The 22056-nt window shown below is 53.8% G+C and overlaps 1 protein-coding gene across 1 annotated transcript in view; it reads left to right on the top strand.

The window, feature by feature from the left end:
• KCNK9 (potassium two pore domain channel subfamily K member 9) overlaps nucleotides 1-17065 on the top strand; it is a 77006-nt gene extending 59941 nt beyond the window's left edge. The window contains exon 2 of the mRNA XM_027574989.2: nucleotides 13567-17065. Within this exon, the coding sequence (XP_027430790.1) occupies nucleotides 13567-14408 (842 nt within the window). The 3' untranslated portion in view covers nucleotides 14409-17065. The remainder of the gene's footprint in view (nucleotides 1-13566) is intronic.
• The last annotated feature ends 4991 nt before the right edge of the window (nucleotides 17066-22056 follow it).

The following is a 22056-nucleotide window of genomic DNA, read 5'->3' as shown; positions in this document are numbered from 1 at the left end:
CGTGGCACCGAGGACCTAGTTAGAGAGGCAGAGTCCCAGGCCCCCAGACCTCCTGGCTCAGGACCTGCATGGTCCCAAGATCTCAGGCCCTCCGATCCCCATGAGCCCCAGAGTTCAGGAAGCCATGCTTTAGAAGCCACAGATGCAACACTTCTTACCTTCATTTTAGCTTGTTAGGTGTCCGAGAGGCACAGACATTTGTGATTGACCGTGTTCAGCTCTGGATGGGCACCCTTGTCTTTGCTCCAGGCCCTATTGGCTCCAGGGGCTTGAATTGTGCCCATTTCACGGATAAGGGTGAGGGTCTGGGTGTCAGGCCCCGTAACTCCATGTCGCTTGGATCCCTGTGTGTCCAGAGCTCCTGTGGGGCTTCGGGGTAAGGAGGACAGACCTTGGAGAAGGTGGCATTTGTGCAAGGGGCCCTTGAAGAGGGCAGGTCTCCATCCAGTGGAGGGCAGGGAGTGTCTGAACGGAGCGGTGGATCTGCCAGCCCGTGGAGCTGTGGACGCCCGCCTCGAACGGCCGGCACTTAGAGCCAGGAGTAATTTGGCATTCCAGGGTCTGCGTGTTCGGTCCCATCGTTCTTTCCGGTGTGAACGGTGTGAACTCTGCTCGCTCCCTCCCTCTTGGGCACTCCAGGGAGAATTAGCTCTGAAAGACAGTCTCCACCATCAAACCGAAAATGTATCAGTTATTAATGAATGGGTGTTAGGCCTTGCTTGATTTCATATTTTCAAAAGTCAACCACATTTTGTATACCTTTTCCTGTGAACTTGCTTTTTTTTAAATGTGGGTTTGTTTCACCACATTTTCTTCTAGTTTCTTTATTCGGGGGAATTTTGTACTGTGGGTGAGGAAGAAAGGAGGGAGGAAAAGAAGAGGGGGAGCTTTTACTGGGAAGGGTCGCAGGAGGCAGGAAGGAAAAGGCAGGCTTCTGGCACATTTTGGAAGGCACGGGTGCCACCGTCCCCGCAGTGGGATTGGTGTTGTGCCGTGGTGTCAGGGGCCTGTGGCAGGAGCCCAGGTGTTGCGGGGGGGGGGGGGGGGGCAATAAGGGGCGTCTCCCCACCCACGCTGGCGGGTAACAGCATTCACCTGCAGAGGGCGGCCCCTCCCCGAGAGTGAGGGAGTTTTTAAGCCACTTAGCTCAGTTCCTGGCCCAGCCGACGTCCACCGTCATGGTGGTTGTGGTCAGCGGCTCCGCATTACGATTGTTACTCCCTGTCATCAGCGCTGCAATTGACGGATGGCGACTTCTGATGAGAAACTCAGCACAGAACACGTCCCCTTACGGGAGAGATGAATGGCTCCCCCCTCTGCAGCCCAGGCCCTGGATGCGGGCCCAGGGAGTCGGCTGCGGCAGGACCGGGTCTCTGCAGCCGGCGAGTGCCCGCCAGAGGGCGCCCGTGCTTCTTTGGTCGCTGCCGCCTGTCCCGGAGCCGGCCCCAGGGAGAGCCTGACAGCGTGAGGACAGGGATGGACAGGGGGGGACAGAGGCCTCCAGCCAGTCTCAGCCCCTTACATGCTTCCATGTCCCGTGGCAGAGGTGCCTCTGCAGAAGCAAAGTGGTCTGGTGGGTGCAGGGCGCTGGCCTCTCCCAGGGCCATGGTCCATGCTCCTGTGGTCCAGGCCTAGGGTATTCGAGTGGCTGGGGCTGGTCTTGACCTCGTCATGCCGCTGGTGTCCCTTATGGTCGGGTCAGAGCTGGGACCCCGCAGGTGCCTCATCAGAGCCCCACGCCCCTGAGAGATGGGTGCGTTGCCATCTCGTGGCTGGAGGGAGCTGGCTGGGCCACCCCTGGCTGCTCCCCAGCCTGGTCCTCACCTCTGGGTCAGAGGGTGCCACTGTGCCCCAACTCTGTCCCCCACGCTGTGCCCTCAGAGCTGCATGCCGGGGGCTTCCTGTTGGCGGAGGTGTCCGTGGGTGCTTCGGGGCTGATGTCTGTCACCTGTGTCCAGAGGCCCGCGTGGGGGTTGTTAAGCGAGCCCAGAGACTGTGGGTGCCAACCAGGGGAGTGGTGCTCAAGTGGAGGGCCAGTGCTAAGGCTGCGTTTCCCCCCACCCTGCCCCTCCGGAGCAGACCCACGGGGAGGGCGGTGCTGCCGAGATCCTGGGCTTCTCCAGAGTAGCCTCAGTCCGTGCCCCTCCTCCAGGCCCCTGGGCCCAGACCAGCTCAGCGCCTCCTCCCAGAACCCCACAGACCCCAGGCCTCCGCCACTCCCCTCTTTCCTCATCCTCAGGTAGAAAGAAGGAAGAGTTTTGCTTTAAACACAGTAGCTGCTTTGCTCTTTTCATTGAAGTAAAATTCATAGAACATAAAATTCACATTTGAACATCTTCAGTCCAGTGACATTTAGTGCATTCACAGAAGTGTGCAGCCACCTCGGCTCTGTCTAGTTCCAAGACAATTTCATCATCCCCAGAGAAAGCCCCGGATCCATCAGGCCTCCACTCCATACTCCATACTCTTCCCGCCCCCGCCTCGGGTGACCACTCGCCCGTCTCCTGCCTCTGTGGGTCTGCCTGTTCTGGGCACTTCCTATAGTGGAGTCCTACGTGGACCCGAATATCCTTCCTCTTCAAGGCCAAGTGATGTTCCATCGTAGGGATAGACCGCATTTTGCTTATCCGTTCATCCACGGGTGAACATTTGGGTTGTCTCTCCCTTTTGGCTTTGTGAATCATGCTACCGTGAACATGGGTGTACAAGTACTTGAATACCTATTTTCAGCTCATTGGGCTGTATACCTTAGAGTAGAACTGCTAAAAATAATTTTTAAGGAATGTATTTCTTCGTTACTTTGGTCTGTGCTAAGAGCAGACAAAGCCGCTGAGCCAACTGTAAAGCCCAGCCTCTTACTATCATGCTGATGTCCGGGTGGCGCATGCAGTCTGCAGCAGGGCCCCCTGGATGCGCCTGCACCCCAAGGGTTCCCTGATGCCCGCCCCGCAGGGACATTTTGGGGACTAAATGGGATGCACCCAGGGCTGCCCAGGCTGCTTCCTCCTTCATAAATTGGGATAATAACACTTCATTTGACCGGATCCTCGTAACACGAAAGAAACGGGGGCAGAAGTGCAGCCACACGGAAGAGTCTGGGCCAGGGTTTCTGGGTGTCTGCAGTCTGGGAGGTAGTCCTGAGGGACAACCACAGACCAACGAGAAGATGAAATGTCCACTTGGCAGAGCCACGGGAGCAGGCACCAGGTCGACGTGTTGAGCGTGCAGGCTCCCTGTGGCTAGCACGGGCTACGCCCTCCCTGGGCACCCCGCGTCTGGCCTGCCCAGTCCTTGAACGGCACAGAAGAGGAGGAAGGCCTGTTGTGAGCTCTTGTCAGAAATCCATGCCTTATGAGCTTGTATATTTTTCAAAAATAAGTTTTTAGGTTCCCTTTCCCCCTTAAGACAAAATGAAGGGAAACCAAAAGGGAACTATTTGGGAAATTAATAATAATTTTAAAAGCATACGAGGGAATTGTTCTTTCATTAAAGAAAACCCCAAATCTGCCAGATTTTCCTTTAGAGAACACAGGGTGCCAACCCTGTGAATAAGCAAGTCACTGGGGTCTCCTCATGGCTCCAAGAAGGACTAAGGGCTTGGCACGGGGAATCCAGGGGCCCTGGGACAAGAGCCTCAGTGTTCTCATCTGTGAAATGGGATCACGTGTCCTGGAGTGGAGTTCCCAGCGGGGATTATAGGAGGGGCTTTGGTCTAGCCAGGAGGACTGTGCCCACCTCGGTGTGGCTCTCGCATCTGTGTGGGGGCAGGGCTGGCCTCGGCCCACTGGGGGAGGCGCCTCCACGGGCGATGGCATCTCTTGCTGCCTTGGTTTGTGCATCTGTGAAGTGGACGGACTAGTGTTTGCTGCCCCAGGGGCTCACGGCCCCGGAGAGAGGGTGGTGGGCAGTGGCGTGTGGCGGGGCTCGCTGACTTTCACTTGCTCCCCTGCCTCCCCTTTCCCCCGCCTGCTGTCCTCTGGTTCTTATCTCCTTTCCCCCCATTTCTGGAGCATCACGACCTGTGTTTTCGACAAACAGATGGTCTTTTTTTTTTTTTTTTTTTTGGTTTGGCCTGTGCCACGTTTTAAAATGTCTAATTAGACACCAATTAGATTCCACATCTTAAAAAATCGGTATTTCCAGCTTCTCCTTAAAAATCGGGAAGTTGGGTCGCCCTGGCCTGTCCCCCATTGCCCGGTGGGGGCGCAGCTGTCTCTCAGAGGCCCGGGCTGTCCCCCTGGCCGCCGTCCCTCCCTCCCACCTGCTCCCTCACCCACCCATCTCCCCGCAGATGGATCTGAGGCGCTTGTAAGAGAAGCTGGGTCAGGTGCAGGGCGTTGTGAATTGCAGAGAGCTGTGCTACCTGTATGAAACCCCTCTTCATTATTTGTAGTTGTGCTAAGGTGTAGAGCCCATGAGTGTTAATCAGTTATGATCAAAACACTGCCTGAAGCCAAAAGACTTATTGGGGAACAGGCTGACTGTGAGTAGAGCAGACTCTAGGCTGGGCTCAGACACAGGGGTGGAATGATACATCCTGTCTCTCAGGTTAGGGAATTCCCCTCTGTGGTTGCGCTCAGCCTCATGGTGCTGAAATGACTTCTGTGGCTCCAGACGTCACACTCTAGCACCCTCCTAGTCTGGCAGGAAAGAGCAAAAGGCTCATTGGTTCAGGGCTGGGCTGGCAACCCGGTTGGAGCCCACAAGAAGCACCATCCCCTCTCGGGTTGAACGGGAGACCTGCACATAAGCCCAAGGCCGCATGGTGGTACCGAGTTCTGTTACATCGTAAGAAGGGTTACCCCACCTGGGGCAGCTGCAACAAGGGGCATCCCTCTCAGATGAGCGTGGTCAAGCTTTGTAGTATCTGGAAGGGACTGCCTTACTTTGTAGTCCCCTTTACAGAGAGAAAGCCCTCGCTTAGAGGGTCTAGGTGGCTTTCCCAAGGTTATGGTCAGTAAGTGGCAGATGGAGCCAGAGGCAGACCTTGGGAGTTACTGATCCTACCCAGGAACCTCCTGAGGACCCTTCCTGCCCACTCTCCACCTCCCTGTCCCCCGTAGGCCCCATGAGTCATTTTCCTTTTTGGTGTTTGCAGACACCTGGGTCTTAATAATCATGCGGAGCTCATTCGGGGGCTTGAGCAAGGCCAGCACCATGGGAGGGTGGATGAGTGGAATGCTTGTTGCACACTGAAGTGGGGAGCCAGCCAGGAAACACGAGGGGCTGAGGGCGTCTCCCCTCCCTGGCACTTCCCTGCTCAAAGCCACCCTGAGTCATTCTTTAATGGAAAGTGTGCCTATTTTAATTCCTATCAGCACAAAAACCTTGTGTGTCCTTCATAAATATTTCATTCTCTTCCAGCAGCAGTTTCCCACTGCCCAGTGCCTGTGTACAGCCACCTCCTTCCCTGTGCGGGGTGGTCTGTCCCCGGCCCAGGCAGCTGTGGGCCGGAGCGGACGGCCACGTCCACCCTCACCCAGCCCCTGGCTGTGATGGCAACTGTGGCTCAGGGAGCAGCCTGGCCCCCCTGAACTGCACAGAAAAAAATGAGGGTGCCTGGGGAGGGAGGTGACCACCTGAGGTCCCTAAGGGGCAGAATCAGGGCTCCAACCTGAGTTAACCCCACCGTGGGGACCAGTCTTGTCCACTCCTTTGAGGTGTCCTGGAGTGGGAATTCAAAGCTAGGTCGATCTCTTCTGGCCAGGGGATCAGGGCAGGCTTCAGGGACGGGCACTCCAGAGCAGGGAGGTTTTGCCAACTGTGCAGGGTGAGGTAAGCCTGGGGAAGTCATTCAGGCCAGCTGTCGTTGGGCCCAGGCCCCCAGGGAGCTTGAGGGAGCCACACACAGTGCTTGAGCACTAGAATACCAGGGGTGAGGCTGGTCCGTGACCCACAGTGCCCAGCTGCCTTGCTTACTTTTCCCAGTGGAGAGAGCCTGCTGGACACTCATGGTGTCTTTAATGAAACACTGCCCAGAACAGGAGCCAGGCCTGGCTAACTTCTCATACCTGGTGGCTGTCAACTTCTGGAAAATCTAGTAGGAGCCAGCAAGGAGCACAAGGTGTCTTGTGAGGGAGGGCTGCCTTCTAGCCACAGCTGGTTCTTCGGGGAGCCCCAGACCCAATAGAAATGATTGGTTTTATGACCCTCCTTGCCTGTGTCTCTCCCGTCCGGAACGCCACAGACTGTTCATCTTATTTGTTGCCCAGCTGCAGCTGGGAGACTCGGGCCTCTTCTCGGCAAGCCTCTCCCGGGACAGATCAGGGAGGCTGGCTAAGCGTACCAGCGGGGCCGTGAAATCAGCTTGGATGAGGCGGTGTCTTGGACAAAGCTGCCCCCCCCCCCCCAGCCACGCTGGGCCCAGCGGTGGGCTCGGGACTGGCCAGGCTTCCCAGGTAGTGCCCGGAGGACAGAACCCGTTTGCAGAGTGATGCATCCATCTAAATTCCACGCATCTCCACTGTGCCGTACTCCGAGATCACAGAGGTGCGTCAGGAGTGGGCAGTACTGTCCTCAGAGCTCACAATCTGGCCAGGAGGCAGTGGGAGGAAGGGAGGAGAGGACCCCCCTGCGAACGGCCCGGACTGCAGTGGCCTCAGCTGGGACTCTCCAGCAGGGTCGGTCAGTGTCTGTGGGTGAGAGAGGAGTGTGGTCTGGGGGGGAGGGGCTGCCCTGGAGGCCCCAAGCCCCCAACCTGGGTTTGGGGAGGAGCCGGTGCAGAGCGAGCTGGTGGCTGGTCCTTTCCATCATGCCCAGGCCTGGATGGCCCAGGACCCGCGTCGCACCTGGGCCTGGAAAGCCGCACCCAGCATCTGAATGCCAGCCTAGGGTGGGGGCTCAGCTCCAGCGGGGCCCCGGCTCAAAGGCTGCAGTAACAAAATGCCACAGACTGGAGGGGCTTAAACCACAAATACTCTCACAGTGCTGGAGGCTGGGAGTCCAAGACCAAGGTGCCGGCCCATGGAGGGCTGGGGGCGGGCTCGGGGAGGGCTTTCTTCCTGGCGGCAGATGCCTGCCTTCTTGCAGTGTCCTCATGCGGCAGAGAGGGAGTAGGCTCTGGTCTCTTCCTCTTCTAGAAGGACACTGACCCCACCCTGAGGCTTGTCTTCATGACCTCACGTAGCCCTGATCCCCCCCCTAGTGCCCCACCTCCAGGTATCATCACATGGGGGATAGGGCTTCCACCCAAGAATTTGGGGGCACAGATGGGTGCAGGGAGGGGGCCTGGGGATCTGAAGAGAGCCTGTTTCTCATTCCAGCTTCATCTCTCTGCTCCATTTCACTGATGGGGAAACTGAGGCGTCCTTCTGGGATGCCGAGGAGTGGCAGAGCAGAGTCTGCAGACAGCTTTTCAAAGCAGGGTTTATTGTTTTTATAGTCCATTTGCCCTTTTCAGATTTGAAGCTTCAGAAGCTCTTTGCTGGCCTGCTGTGTGGAGCTGGGGCAGCCTGGCTGCCTCTGGGCCTCGCCTTGCCCCTCTGAAGATGGGGAGAGTTGGCCTTTTCCAGGGCCGACTTCACGCCTTCCTCATAACGAATAACTTGCAGCTCTTAGAATGCTCCAGCCCCCTCCAGGCTTAGCACATCGGCAACCTCCTGGAGTGGGGGTTCTTCTGCTGGAATATGGGGGGGGGCAGGGCGCAGGGCCTTCCTTAACGTTCTCCTAAAGCTTCTTCACCACATGCACGCACACTGGCTCTGCCCTCCCGCTTTACCTGCCCTGCCCTGCCCTCAGTGCTCCTGGTGGGGAGGCCAGGATCTGGGTTCGGGCCTGGTTCTGCTGACGGAGAGGGCCCAGGCCCAGGGAGAGGGGCTGACTGGTAGGAGTAAGACAGGGCCTGACGCACAGAGTAGTGTCAGAATCCAGCAGGGGTGCGCAGCCTGAGCAAATTCCTATTTCATCCATCAAAACTCTGAAGGCTCCTTAGAGGCAGTGACCCTAAGCTGATGTCCCAGTCTGAGTTGGGTACTCCTCTGTGCTTCCCCAGCATCTGGCACATACCAGGCAAAGCAGGTGATTCTGACACTGTGCTCTGTCTCCCTGGGAGCTGGTGGTCTGGTCTTTTTTCCTCTCTGATTCTCCAGCAACCCACACGGGGCCTGGCCTAGGGAGGGCTGTAGCTGGCATTCAACCCACGGCCCCCTCTTGCACACTTCCTGGGCCCCAAGCACTGGCCCCACCACTCAGGGGAGCTAAGCTGGGTCTCAGGTGCTGGGGTCCCCCTGACAAGGACTCTGCTGCCTCAGGGCACCACAGGCCCTTGAATTCGATTCAGAGCTGTGTCCTCGTCAGCTCCAGTGCGGGGCCAGGAACCTAGGAGCATCTCCGAGTTGGGGCCTTGACTTTACCCGGTGCCACTCCACTCTGTCCTGGCCGGCCCCACGGCACTGTGCAAACTCTGCTGGGTGGAGGGAGGGGAGACAGGGCCTTGGCAGGGGCCAGGAGGCTGGGGTGACACCAGCTGCTGTGTGCTGAGGCGGGGGGAAGTGGGATGGGTCAGCACCTCAGGCGGACTCCTGGGTGACTCATCTGAGCTCCCACACCCCGGAGGTCGGGGAGCACGGTGTCGGGGTGCAGCATTGGGGGTGGCTTTTCAGACGGTAAGTGCAGTCACCATCCTGGTCAGCAGTCCCCACCCCCGGCGACCTGGCCCCCTGTGGCCATCCAAGCAGCCTATCAGGGCCAGCATTGGGGTCATGAGCAAGTTTGTCCCTGACCCTGCACACGCAGAAAAGTTAGCAGGAAGGGGTGGGGGGCACAGCTTGGTGTGGAGGGATGCTGTGAGCTGCTGTGTCCCCTTGTGTGCAGGGAGCTTTGCACCCCATGGCCCAGCTGGTGGGGCTCAGGGTGAGGCTCATGCTGGTCAGTGCCGGTCGCCTGCAGGGCTGCCACGCCCAGGGCTGGGGAAGGACGGCCCCATCCCTCGCAGGGCGGCTGCATGCCACTCTCCTCTCCCTTTCTCAGCCTCCGCCTCCACATCCAGCCAGTGAATTGAGGGACGCTGCGGAGGCCACATGGCAGCGGTCCAGAGGCATCCATCTGGGACAGCCTGGTTTCAGTAGCTCTTCTGTGCCCTGTGCATGCCTCCTGAACCTTGTGCAAATCATTGTAGACATTGCTTTGCCAAAAGGATGAATTACTCATTTGCAATGGTGGAAGAATGAACGGTATAGTCCTAGGTGGGATTCCTGAGGTTATGTTGCCCCTGCAGGGCTCGGAGGTGGAGGAGGGACTCGCTCTGGAGCCTGGGGAGCCTGGGGAGCCTGGGGACTTAGTGGGAAAACTGGGAAGAGCTGTAGCTGCCCAGCTCCCAGGACTGGTCCTAAGCGGGGTTTGGGGGACTGGGGTGATCGAGGAGAACAGGCAGCTCTGACTGGGGGTCCTCTGTGGCCTTGACACCCATGCCCTCAACGTCCGTCTAAGGCCCGCTCGTGCTGGGCACTGGGAGGGCCCTGGTCATGGGCTGGCTGGCTGGAGCCCCTTGGGAAGATTTGGGGGAAAGAAGTCCCTGTGGGTCCCTTGTGACAAGCACAGGTCCTGGGACACAGTCAACAGTCTGGGCACGTCTGAATGGAAAACGTCAGAGCACAGGACTATAGCTCCCAACCCAGGGAGGCCAGAGAGCATCCATCCATCCACAGATGAAAGAACCAGTCCTCCAGGACCTGAGTTGTCACACAGGTTCTGTGAGAACATTGGAGATTTGTACCTTGTTCTCCTCTTGGGAAGGAGGGGCGGTCTTCCCAATGTCTGGCGCATGTACATTTTGTATCTCTCATCTCATCCTTGTAACTTGTAGATAGGATGTACGCTAGTGAATTGTAAATACGTACAAACGTTCCCTGCAGCACACGCATCAGTGTGTACGCATCCTGTGCCTTGAGTGTAGTCTACATACGCACGCACACATATACTGCATAGACAAAGTCCGTTCATGAATGGGGGCGTGCTATGGGTATATTGTATATGCTTTTTATGTATTGGTATGATATATATGGTATGTGTATGTGCCTGTATGTTTCAGGTCCATGTATTACTCTATCCACTCATACATACTGTTCATGAAGTTCCAAGGGTGTGCCATATATGTTCTATAGAAAGTACCCATAGACGCTATGTCTGTGTGTCACACAGATGGTTTATGCATACTCTGTGCGTAGATGTGATAGGTGTAGACCTGTCCATACGCAGCGGCTGTAGTGTTGTATCAGAGCAGAGATGGGGAGCAGATCGAGTGGAGAATACGCGCAGTGTATCCGTTAGGACCTTTGCAGGAAGTAGCAGTCTCAATTTGAGAAATTAGTGGGCTATTTATAGACTCTTCTGCAAAGTGTGGGTCTGGTGGAGGGAAAGCAACCAGGGAAGGTGTGGCATTCCGGACGAAGAGTGACGGAGAGCTGTCTGTATGTCTGGGAACAGTTACTGGAACTGTAGAGAGTAGCTCTGTGCCGTGAGCCTTCTGGCAGAGGTGGCTTATTACCAAGGTCCTCACCTTCCTCCCTTCCGCTGACCTCCTGACCAACTAACTGGAAACTGGAGAGCAGGGTGGAGATGGGTGCATCCGGAGGGGGAAATTGAAGATATCCTGCCTGGCTGTCTCTTTCCCGGAAACACTGCACATTCAGCAACTTGTCCGTCATTGTAGCGGGAATAGTCCTGTGCCCAAACCACAGGACCCTAGGAGATTAATGTGGAAGGCCCTGAACTTTGGTGGCATTCACCTCCCACGCCCTTCACACACACACCTTCCTAAGGCTTGTCCCCACTGTAATGCAGCAGTGAGATATACCTTGGGGCATCAGAATGATGAAGTCCTTTCATTCTACAGTAGGACAGATGGCAGAAGACCGGACACAGGGTCTACAGACATACTGTTGTCCAGCCACATGAAGGAATCTGCTTCTGAACATCGATACTGACAGGAATGGGTGGGGTCTGGGCACCCCATGTGCAGTTGTTGACCCAGCAAATGCTGTGTTGGTTTCCTCTAGTAAATGTATCACATCTGGAGCCGTTAGCTAATATTACCACTTTACTCAGTTTCCAACAATCTACTGCTTTCCACCATCCATCTGGCTTTTGTATCCGCTACGCAGGTGAGCTATCTAGAGATATACTGGGATTCCCACCCCCGCATTTTGTATAAATATAAACCCACTTGTTTATCAAGATGTGCTTCATTCTTTCCTGGAGACCTAAGCCTCCATCTGGTATCATTTCCCTCTAGGAAGAAGAACTTTCTTTGGTAATTATTCTGTGCAGATCTATTGGTAACAAGTTTTCTTTAATGTAAAAATGTATTTTGACTTCATTCTTAAAGGATATTTCCTGTGGATGGACAATTCTGGGTTAACAGTCTTTTTTTTTTTTTCTTTAAAGCTCCTTAAAGATGTTATTCCACTGCTTCCTGGCCCCTATTGTTTATGATTAGAAGGAAGAGGTATTCAAATTATTCTCTAGGTGATGCTTTCTCTCTGGCTGCCTTTAAGATTTCTCCCTTTGGTTTTCAGCAGTTTGAGTCTGATGTGTGGTTGTCTTTGTATTTATCCTCTTTGGAGTTCACTAGGCTCCTTGAATCTGTAAATCTGCGTCTTTCACCAAATTTGGTTAATTTTGGCTATTCAAAACTTTTTTGGTCTTATTTTTCTTTTTTCGGGGATGCCTTTTGATATTTTCCTGACGGTCTCTGAGGCTTTCAAAATTTATGTTTAATCTGTATTTCTCTCTGTTCTTCAGGTTGGATTTCTATTGCTATATTGGTTGCTCTCCTCATTAGCTTTCTGTTTCCCCATTCTATCCTTTCTGGTCTGACTCCCAACTTTATATCATCTTCCCTTTTCTGCGAGGAGTATGGGGTTTTTGAGGGGCTGGAGCTCAATGCTGGCTCAGTGGGGTTGAGGGCCAGGGAGGATGAAGAGAGGGCATCCTGGAGGTAAACAAATGTCATCTCTCTAGTGAGAGTATGGCCCCTGGGGCAGGTAGGACATGGCACAAATTCCTGCCAGGGGAGAGACAGACCATAAGTGATAAAGCCTTGGTATAGAGGTATGGGCTTGAGCAGTCGGATGAAGTTTCCTGTGGGAGACAGTGGGCAGGGTGGATGTCTTGGGGTCTGGTTGGTCCCTACAGAGTACAAGGCGCTGACTAGGTGCTATCTGACTCAGCAGATCTGCACAACCCCACCTGGAAATTATTATTATCCCATTTAACAGATGAAGAAACCAGGGTTGGGAGAGGTTTTCTGGTGCCCAAGATAATACAGCTGGTTAAATGACTAGGAGCCCATGAGCCTATGGCTCAGGGTAACACCAGGGAAGCCTTTCTTGATAGGGCAGGATTTGAGATGTTGGAGGGCCATATTCATCCTCCAAGCTCTCAGTCCAAATACTGTCCATGATTCAGGGTTGATTCCCCCCCCCCCCCACACCGGGTGGTATTAGTCCCAGAACTTGAACTAGAGCCTACTGAGACCCTATCCCTGGCTCTGATATTATTACTAAGTAGCTGGAGGACACCTGGCAGGTAACTCCACCCTTCCAGCACCCCATCCTCACTCAGGATGTGAGGAAATACGGACTCAACTTTGCACAATTGATGTAGGGGATTAATGAAGTGATGTGCTGCAAAGTTGCATGAAGAGTTTCAAAAGCACTTACACATGTGTGGTTCTTAGAGGATTATTTGCTCCCTCTTTCCTGAGAAGCCCAGATTCACACAGTGGCACACTCGTATTCCTTCATTTATTAAAGAAATCTTCTACATGCGAGGTGTTACTCCAGGTGTGGGGGATTCAGCAGTGAACAAAATAGATATAAGTCTTTGCCCTCATGGTGTTTATATGACACTCTGCCGTTACTCCTCTTCATTCAAAATCTTCTGCTTTCAAGCCTCATTCTTGGTGCCTGAAAACCCTGAGTTCCAATCCCAGCTCTGAAGAACTCAGGTTATCCTACTGTTAAGTAACTTAGTTTTCTTGCTGTTGGTGTCAGACTCATTATGCCTAGTTTGTAGGGTTGTTAGGAGGTCAGAATGAGGCCCTGGAAGACAAGGACTCCACACAGAGCCTGGTATGCAACAGTAATGTCGATCCACGGTGGGCGTATTTATTTAATTTTCTCCCTTGGACTCACTACTTTTGCAGTCTTATTAGTGAGTATGCTGCTTTTCCTTTTAAAACCTTTGTTTTGCTCTAAGAAGAACAATGAAATGCCCTCTGTATTCCTCCTCCGAACTGCCCCCAATGAAATGCCTCCGAAGCACCCCTCCCATCCCGAAACTTCAAAGGACACTTCACTGATTCTTCCTTGTTCTTTTTCCCTCCCTCCAGGACATGGGCATGCCCCAGACTCCATCCCAAAGTGCCCCCACCCCCTTCCTCAACCCCAACCCCAACCTCAAGGCATTTTCTTCCCTGGCTCTCCCTTGGCCTCCTCTCCCTCTCACCCCCAGGCTACGGCCATGCCCAAGCCCCATCCCAACTGAAATGCCAAGTCCGCCCCCACCCCAGACCTAACGGGACCTCTCCTCACTCCTTCTCCCTGTTTTCTCACCCCCTCCCCTCAGGTTATGGGCACGCTGCCCCTGGCACCGACGCGGGCAAGGCCTTCTGCATGTTCTACGCTGTGCTGGGCATCCCGCTGACGCTGGTCATGTTCCAGAGCCTGGGCGAGCGGATGAACACCTTTGTGCGCTACCTGCTGAAGCGCATCAAGAAGTGTTGCGGGATGCGCAACACGGAGGTGTCCATGGAGAACATGGTGACCGTGGGCTTCTTCTCCTGCATGGGGACGCTGTGCATCGGGGCGGCCGCTTTCTCCCAGTGCGAAGAGTGGAGCTTCTTCCACGCCTATTACTACTGCTTCATCACGTTGACTACCATTGGGTTCGGGGACTACGTGGCCCTGCAGACCAAGGGCGCCCTGCAGAAGAAGCCGCTCTACGTGGCCTTTAGCTTTATGTATATCCTGGTGGGGCTGACAGTCATCGGGGCCTTCCTCAACCTGGTGGTCCTCAGGTTCTTGACCATGAACAGCGAGGACGAACGGCGGGACGCCGAGGAGAGGGCGTCGCTGGCCGGAAACCGCAACAGCATGGTCATCCACATCCCCGAGGAGGCGCGGCAGGGCCGGCCCCGGTACAAGGCGGACGTGCCGGACCTGCAGTCTGTGTGCTCCTGCACCTGCTACCGCCCGCAGGAGTACGGAGGCCGCCCGGCCGCGCAGCAGAACTCCTTCAGCGCCAAGCTCGCGCCCCACTACTTCCACTCCATCTCGTACAAGATCGAGGAGATCTCACCAAGCACATTGAAAAACAGCCTCTTCCCCTCCCCCATCAGCTCCATTTCTCCTGGGTTACATAGCTTTACCGACAACCACAGGCTGATGAGGCGGCGGAAGTCCATTTAGGGTGTGGGGCTGCCGAGGCCGGCAGAAACAGTCCTTTGTCCGATTTGACCTCGAGTTCCACTGGCCCACCTCGTCTGTTCTTTCTTATTATGAGTATCCTTTACCGTTGTCCTCATTCTCTTTATTACTTTCTCTCCTTCCTTTCTCCGTGGTTTCCTCCCCCCCGCCCCCAACATCCCCGGCGAGACAGAGCAGGCCAAAGGGAAAAGAACATCCCGTCCTCCTCTGAAACTCGCGTCTGAGCATGAAGCATGGATTTCTTCCTTCCTTCCTTCCCAGCGAAGTATGCCTTACATTTCTCCGCAGCCTGCCCCATCTCTGGGGTGGCTTTCCCAGGACAGGTGTGAGACCAAGACCACCAGGCAGAGCTGAGAGGATACCCAACCCAAAGTTGCACACCAGGCTCCCAGCCGGCCAGTGCCCACCCACGTGCTGTCTGACCTGACTCCTCTGTGTCCTCCCCTGATCGGTGGGTGGCTGTGTGTGTGTGTGTGTGTGTGTGTGTGTGTGTGCGCGCGCGCGTGCGCATGCATGTGTGCACAGACCATGTGTGAATGAGGGAGTGCACACATTTGTGTGCTTTTGTGTGTGTGCACCACGTGACAAAAATGGAAAGTATCAGGTATTCACAGTTTTCTTTTCCGTGACAGTTCTGTTAATAACCTGCTTTCAGCGGCTTCCAAACAAAACGGGAAACCAAAACCCACGAGGTTTTTGATTTATCGTTCTGCCAAATCGAGCATGTTCCATAAGCGGTCTTTCTCCCAGACGTGTCATGACCATATTTTTTAAATGCTAGGTTCTAAATTATATTATTAACTTCTTTTTAGGGGGCGGGTGGGAACGAAGACACGGATCATCTTAGCTTGCCAGTTCAAAAATTTTTTAGAAGCATGCACTTTGTGAAACTGGTATGCATTATCAACGCAAGATGACAAAACTAGCAACGGAGCAGTCCAAAGCCAGTAATAATTTATTCAAGGCATTGCTATCATCTGCAGTTCCAACAATTTACCATGCAACTGGAAGTGTCAGGGGAAACTGGAAAATTGTTGGAGCCACAGAATACTTTGTTACTTCCCTCTTATTTACAGGATGGTGGTGGCGGCGGCCGTGGTGGTGGCTTGTGCGGTATCTACCTGCATAAGTAAGAATTACAGTTTGGGATGTTTGGATGAGAATGGGTATTAGGTGGATGTGGTTTATTTTCCTAATAAAAAAAAATGACAGGGCAGTCCTTGTTTTAAAAAAAATATATATGTATTTCAAGAAAGACAGTCTCTAATTGCATTTGATTTGTAAATAAGGGCGAGTCTGTGTTGGTCTCAGGAAGCGTTTAGAGGCAAGGAGCCGTGTCTTGGCCTGCTGGGAACTTGTCAATCTCAGGGGACAGTTTTCCTGAGTAGTGGAGAACTTCCTCCCCATCATCCCTTTGGACGACCCAAAGGGAAGGCCTGTTAATCTCCTGGGGGAGGACTAGGCTATACACTGGGGGCCTTTTCTAATGACAGGAATAAAGACAAATCTGGAATTTAAGTTCACAGAGGTGACTTTCATTTCCCTTGTCCCCTGCTGTTTCTGGAAGTCACCCGTCTTCCCATGCCATTTTCATACACCAAGCGTTCAGGGCTCCTGGATAGAAACAGGCTTTGGCTTTGGCCCAGGAGGAGCGGTGGGAGCCCCCAGGGGCGCTCCCAGAACGGAGGCTCTGCTCCCTAGAAAGAGACCTTCAAGATTCCAGAAAGGAAAAGGCGCCGAATGCCACCAGTCCCAAGCATTTGGGCCATTGGACTGAAATGCAGGCGTCCAGACTCCTCTGAAGAGACGGGCACTGTAGTGTTTGTGGGCCACAGGGCCTGTGGGTGGGGTCTGCGAACCGCAGTACTCAACCTTCAAGGTGGTCTCGATTCACTCATTTGTATATATATATTTATATATATATATATATTCAATTTTTGGGCTCTAAAATCTGTCCAGAGAATAGAAGTAATTTTTTTTTCTTAGAAGAAAATTTTCATTTTTGAGAGGAGGGTCATAGGTGTGAAAATATTAGTGCATCTTTGCAGAGGGCCTCATGCTTTGGAATCCATGTGGGGTTTCTCATGAAAACCTTTGTAAGATCTGTCCTCAAATGGGGTGTAGGGTCATCTTTGATTTATAAGGGAAACTGAGGGACGAGGGGGTGAGTGGTTTGCTCAGAGCTGGTCTAAGAAGCCGACTCCTGCCCATGGTGGCATCTTCACTCAGCCCTCCAATGAGGGCACCTGCTTCTCTCTGTCCACGGGTAGATGCCTCGGACCCCTGGAGTCAGAGGAACATGGGCTCAGCCCTCCACTCAGGGCTGCTTCCCGGACTAAGGTATCTGTTTAAAGTGGCCTTTTTCTGTTTAAATGCTTCCAGTGACAGGGAGAGCTCCTCCTTTCCTGAGGAAATTGAGAAAACATTCCATATTCTATATTTATTTCCACAGAGCTGACTGTTCTTTATACAATTAAGGATTGTGGGATGAAGTTTTTTCTGTTCAGTGATGACCACGAACTCAAGTATCGGAAGCAATGCGGAATCTGTCTTGCTTCCATATCCTTCTTAGTTCTTGGTTTTTGGCTGTTGCTCAGCCCTCTGAAGGGCAGTAAGAGAATCTTCTCTTCCAAAGTTAAATATCCTTGTTCACCCTTGGAGTATTCAGGGCACAGTGGGAAACCTTGGTTTGCTTCCTTTGGGAGGTACATCTTTTTCTCAGAGGGCCTGGAGTGGTCTCTGGCCAAGGAGTCCTCCATGCACACCAATGAGGTGCTTTCTTGGGGACAGCGAGCTAACGGCCTCCAGGGTCCTTCCCTCCTGATAAAATGGGGCTGGGGCATCTCCACCCAGAGAGCTTGGCCGCCTGAGATGGCTCAGTCAGCAGGAGAATCTTCAAAAGCCAAGAGGAAGCTTAGTCTGAATTGCCTCACTGAGGTCCCTCATTTTCAGAGGAGGAAGCTGAGGGCCAGGAAGGGGGCCCTGGCAGCTCAGATCAGCCGGGCAGGCCCTTGGTCTTTCCAGGTGTTTCCCTCCTGCTGTCTTCCTGGCTAAACAGGAAGTTCACTGCTGTTGCTTACACCCTCGAAGGTCCCTCTGCGTCTCAGGCCCCGTCTGATTCTCCCTCCCACGGTGGGTGGCTTCTTTCCTAAGTCTGGTTTCCCGGCCCTTTCTTCCAGGGAGCAGTGTCCACGAAGTGAGGGGGAGAATTCACACGAGGTTGTTTGGAGACAGGTTTCAGCTTCAGCCGGGACGAGCCAAGGAAGAGCCACGTTCCACCAGAATCACAGGGCGCTGGCCGGCCACCCAGTTCTAGAGGTCAGGCCTAGAAATCAACATGCCTCATAGGTCCTTAAAGAGCTTTCAGACTCTTGCTTGAATGGTTCTCCAGCTGAGAGATCTCAATCCATCCACTCCACCAAAGACAGGAGGAAGGTGGGCCGTGCCACAGGTCTGGGTGCTTTCTAGAGACCTTCCCGTTTTACTCTTCACCATGCCCATGCCAGACGGAAGGTGTTATCACGCCATGGGACTGTTAGACTCTTATGTGCCTAGGAGTGAACCCACTGTCTGGGTTTGGAGATGCCAGGTTAGTGCCAGAACTGGAATCAGGTCTCTTCTTTCCATCCATAGCACTCTGTCTTGAAACCCAGGCAGCAGGCCCTTAAGCACAGTGGGCTGCTTGGTGCTCCCTGAGCATCTGTTGTGCTCCTGCTGTGCATCACTGATGGGGAGGAGGTGCCCACACTTGGGCATGATCACAGCAGGTCGTTTGCAGCCCAGAAATCCCCACTGGGAGAGGAAGCAGATGGACCCATCCTGCTGCCTGGGAGGCCCGCCTTTGCAGGTGCTCAAACCCCATCTATAAAAGGGGGAGAGTGACTGCAGAATTTGGCTCACCGTTTCTTCTCTGCGTGTAGGGCCTTAAGTGGGGGAATGTCTGGACAGTAACTCAGAGGCCACAGAGAAACCTAGGAGGTCACTTTTCTCTGCCTCACCTCGATCTGAAAGCCCTGTGGATCCTGATTCTTAGCCACAATCACCAGAAGCTGGAGGGAACAGGTTAGAGGCATTCACGGTCTGTGCGCATGGAGTTGGAGAGGAAGGTAGGGGAGCAAACAATGATCAGAGGAGAAAAACCACCCGCCACTGAGGTCTGTGGCCCTATTTCTTTCTGCATTTTTTTAGAATAATTGGCCCTAATTGAGATATCAGTTACAGGTATCCACGGAGGTGTAAATCCTGAGGCTGTGCAGGAACGTGTCCGTTCTAGTAGTAGGATAGATACCATGCCCTCAAGTGCCCTCGTGCATGTGGCTTTGCTCCTGAAGGGGGGGGGGGGTCAGCCTGGGGGGGGTGCTGTCCTGTGCGGGCCTGCTTCACGCTGCCTGGGGCTCCAGCGTGGGTTTCTTCCAGAGTTATGGCTTGTCTGGGACTCTGGATACATCCCAGGTGAGGAAGGGTTCGTAGGCAGGGAGGGGCCCACACCTCCTGCTTCACTGGGCCCCCAGAAGTCATTTCTCCTCCCTGGGCCTCTGTTGCTGTCCCACAACACAATGGGATGGGGTAGAGTGGGTGGGATTTAGGAGCACCTAGCACAAAATGAATTTGTCCCATGAAGACATTTGGCCCGGGATGTTCCAATCAGTGGGCACATTTGAAGGTTGGGACACCAAAAAGAATACCAGAGACCATTTCGTTCGGCAGGGTGCTGCGGAGATGGTGCCACTGCTTGTCCCCTCTCCAAGAAGAGAACGTCATCGCACGAACCAGGCCCCATGCGTTCCAGGTTCCACAAAACCCTGGGCATAAATCCACCTTATGTGGCTCTTTCTTGACTACACCTTGGTAGACGTTGCTGTTTTCGGGGGGAGTTCTATTTCCGCGTGATTGTCCCCCACCAATTTTGGAAAATTCCAGATTAAAGAAGAGTTGAAAGAAGAGTATGATGAACTTCGTATACCTGTCACCCAAAGTCACCGGCCTGCAGTACTTTGTCCCATTTGCTTGACCCTCTCCCACCCCCACCCCGACGTGTTTGGAGGATGAAGTGGGGTCAGCAACTTTTAGGTGGTTCATCCAGAGACAAAATGATCTCCCGGGAACAAGAGCATTCTCCTAGAGAACAGTGCCGCTAACACCCTAGGAAATTTAACATTCACGCAATATTTTTACCTAAAATACAGCCCACGTGCACATTTTCCCAACTGTCCGCAAAATGTCCTCCAGAGCTTTCTTGTGAATCCGAGAGACAAGGTCACATCTCACATTGCCTGTCTGGTTGCCCCAGATTGCTCCAATCTAGGACATTCTTCCTCCCCATTTTTGTCTTCCATGATGTTGCCATTTTGAGGAGTCTGTTGTCTTGGGGGATGCCCCGCGATCTGCTTCTGTCTGCTGGTTTCCTTGTTTAGGGAATCGTAGGGAAGACGACAACACAGCAGTGTTGTGTAGCCACGATGAATGCGTTTGATAATGTTTGGCTCTTTTGAGACTTCTGTGGTGATTACCTCTCATTGTAGATAAGCAAGTCACACTAAATGTTGCTTTCCTCTCTTGAACTAGTGGAAGCTTCTAGAGAGGTGTCCATGAGTCCCTGGATGCTGGGTCTCATTGCCCAAGCCAAACACCACTCGGCTATTTCTCAGTCCTGACGTGGGTCTCTCTGCCGTTTGAGCGCCGGCAATCTTTACCCTGAACACCTGGGGGGGTGGTGGTGTCCAGCTATAAGTAGACATAAAGCACAGAGATGGGCTTTCATCGATTACAAAGCTGGATAGCTGGCATAACCCAGTAGGATTGTTGTAAGGATCCCTGGGAGCTAGCTGGGGCGCTCTGCACCCGGTAGCTACTCAAGCGAGTAGTAACGATCGCGGAGCCTGGCCTACCATTGATAATCATAAAGCTGTAACTGGCTGTTGTAGCACTCTTGGCCATTCAGGACTGTAATTGGGACCTCTTTGAGATATTTGCATTGGCAAGTTCTATAGCATGGATTTTTCCGTGCTGATAACATAAAGCAGTCCACCTGCTGTGGCTAAGTAACCTTTCATTTTGATCAAGAAAATACACCCCTGCGGATTCTCTGAGCCTTTGCCCATGCTGTTCCTGCTACCCGGAAAGCCTCCCTGCTGCTCTCCAGCATGGAGGTGGAGAGGCGTGCCTCTCACTTATCCTTCAAAGGCCCCTGATGGACTCAGCGAAGCCCTCCTGTGGGCTCCCTAATCCTTTCCGTCACGCAAGAACATCCTGGGACGCCAACTCTGACGGCCCGGCCTTGAGAGCTGTAAGTGCTGAGCCGCGCCCACAGAGGGGAGTAGAGACAATCAGATATCTCACCGCTCGCCTAAGTGGCCATTCAGCCCCGTTATCAAGGCATATCTTCACTGCAAATGCAGGCAATGGCTCCATCCCTGGAAATCGATGCCCAGCCACATGCTCAAAATCCATCACCTGCCATCAGACATTCAGTGGCACCTGCCCGCCAGAGTGGAGTATGCCACGTGCCAACGGCCACGAGCTGCCCACAGCTCGCCATTACCTGTGGAGTGGGTGATTGGCGCACCTTCAGTCCCCAGAAGCACACTTGTGACACTTCACCCTGCAGTGGGGAGGGGGCCCCGTGCTGGGAAGGTCTCCAGGAGCCGGGTCAGTGCCACGTTCGCGCCGAAGTTCTGCTAGTGAAGGCTGAGCAGCGCGGACACGCGCAGCGAGTGGCAGGAAGCCTTAGGCTCCACACCTGGGACAGAGGCCAGTGCAGACGCTTCCTGCCTCCGGGCAGTGCATGGGGCGGATGCTGTTCAGGCTGGGGCACCTCACACAGCCGAGACTGGCTTCTGGCACTCACAGATGGGTGGTGGTTTTTGCCCCTCTGAGCCTCAGTTTCCCTCCCTTTAAGTTGGAGGTGAGAAATAAACCCTCCTGCACAGAGCGGCTGTGGGAACTGCAGGAGTGACTTTGGGCACCTGGTCCATGCTGGGCGCCACGCTGGGGTTCTCACTCAGAAAGGCCTGTTCTTGGGCTCCTACGGGTTACTCCCGGCATTGGACTTGAGAGGAAAATGGAAAGGCAGTGAAGGAGTCTGGTCGAGGAACTCAGGTAGGGCTTCGTGGAGGAAGTAGCTCTTGGAAATCTCTGAGGGGAACCTTGAAGGAGCAAGTGGGTGCTGACTTAGGCAGATGCAGTGTGGCGCCAAGGCACCGAGTGTGGACATGCCAGGAGCACAGATTACACCCAGCGTGACTGTCCAGGCCCTTCACAAGCTGGTCACATCCTAAGTCGTTAGATCCATTCTCATGCTCAAGAACCTTCCCTGGCTCCCCGGTGCCCACACGGCAAGCTTATTTCAAGGCCCTTCCTTCTCACACCTCACTTCTGTGGAGGACTTGTCCATCCTAATGTCCCTCCTGGGGCCTCCTCTTGTGACAGAGCTCCAAAGATAGAGGCTGGAGTCTCCAGACTTGAATCCTATGGAGTCCTATTGTTTGGGTGGAGTGGAGTGTTGTGTTTTGTTTTTCTGAGTCTTCTGAACGTTTGCTGTAGTTTACATGGGGGAACATTTCTGGATAAGGTCTGCTTGGTCTTTCGCTTGAGCCTCTGGAGGACTCGTCCTGACAAAGCTGAACAGCTA

Source organism: Zalophus californianus, chromosome 4 (assembly GCF_009762305.2).
Source record: "Zalophus californianus isolate mZalCal1 chromosome 4, mZalCal1.pri.v2, whole genome shotgun sequence".
In the NCBI taxonomy this organism is placed as follows: domain Eukaryota; kingdom Metazoa; phylum Chordata; class Mammalia; order Carnivora; family Otariidae; genus Zalophus; species Zalophus californianus.
The sequence above is the reverse complement of the archived record's forward strand: the minus strand, read 5'-3'. Positions and strand labels throughout refer to the sequence as shown.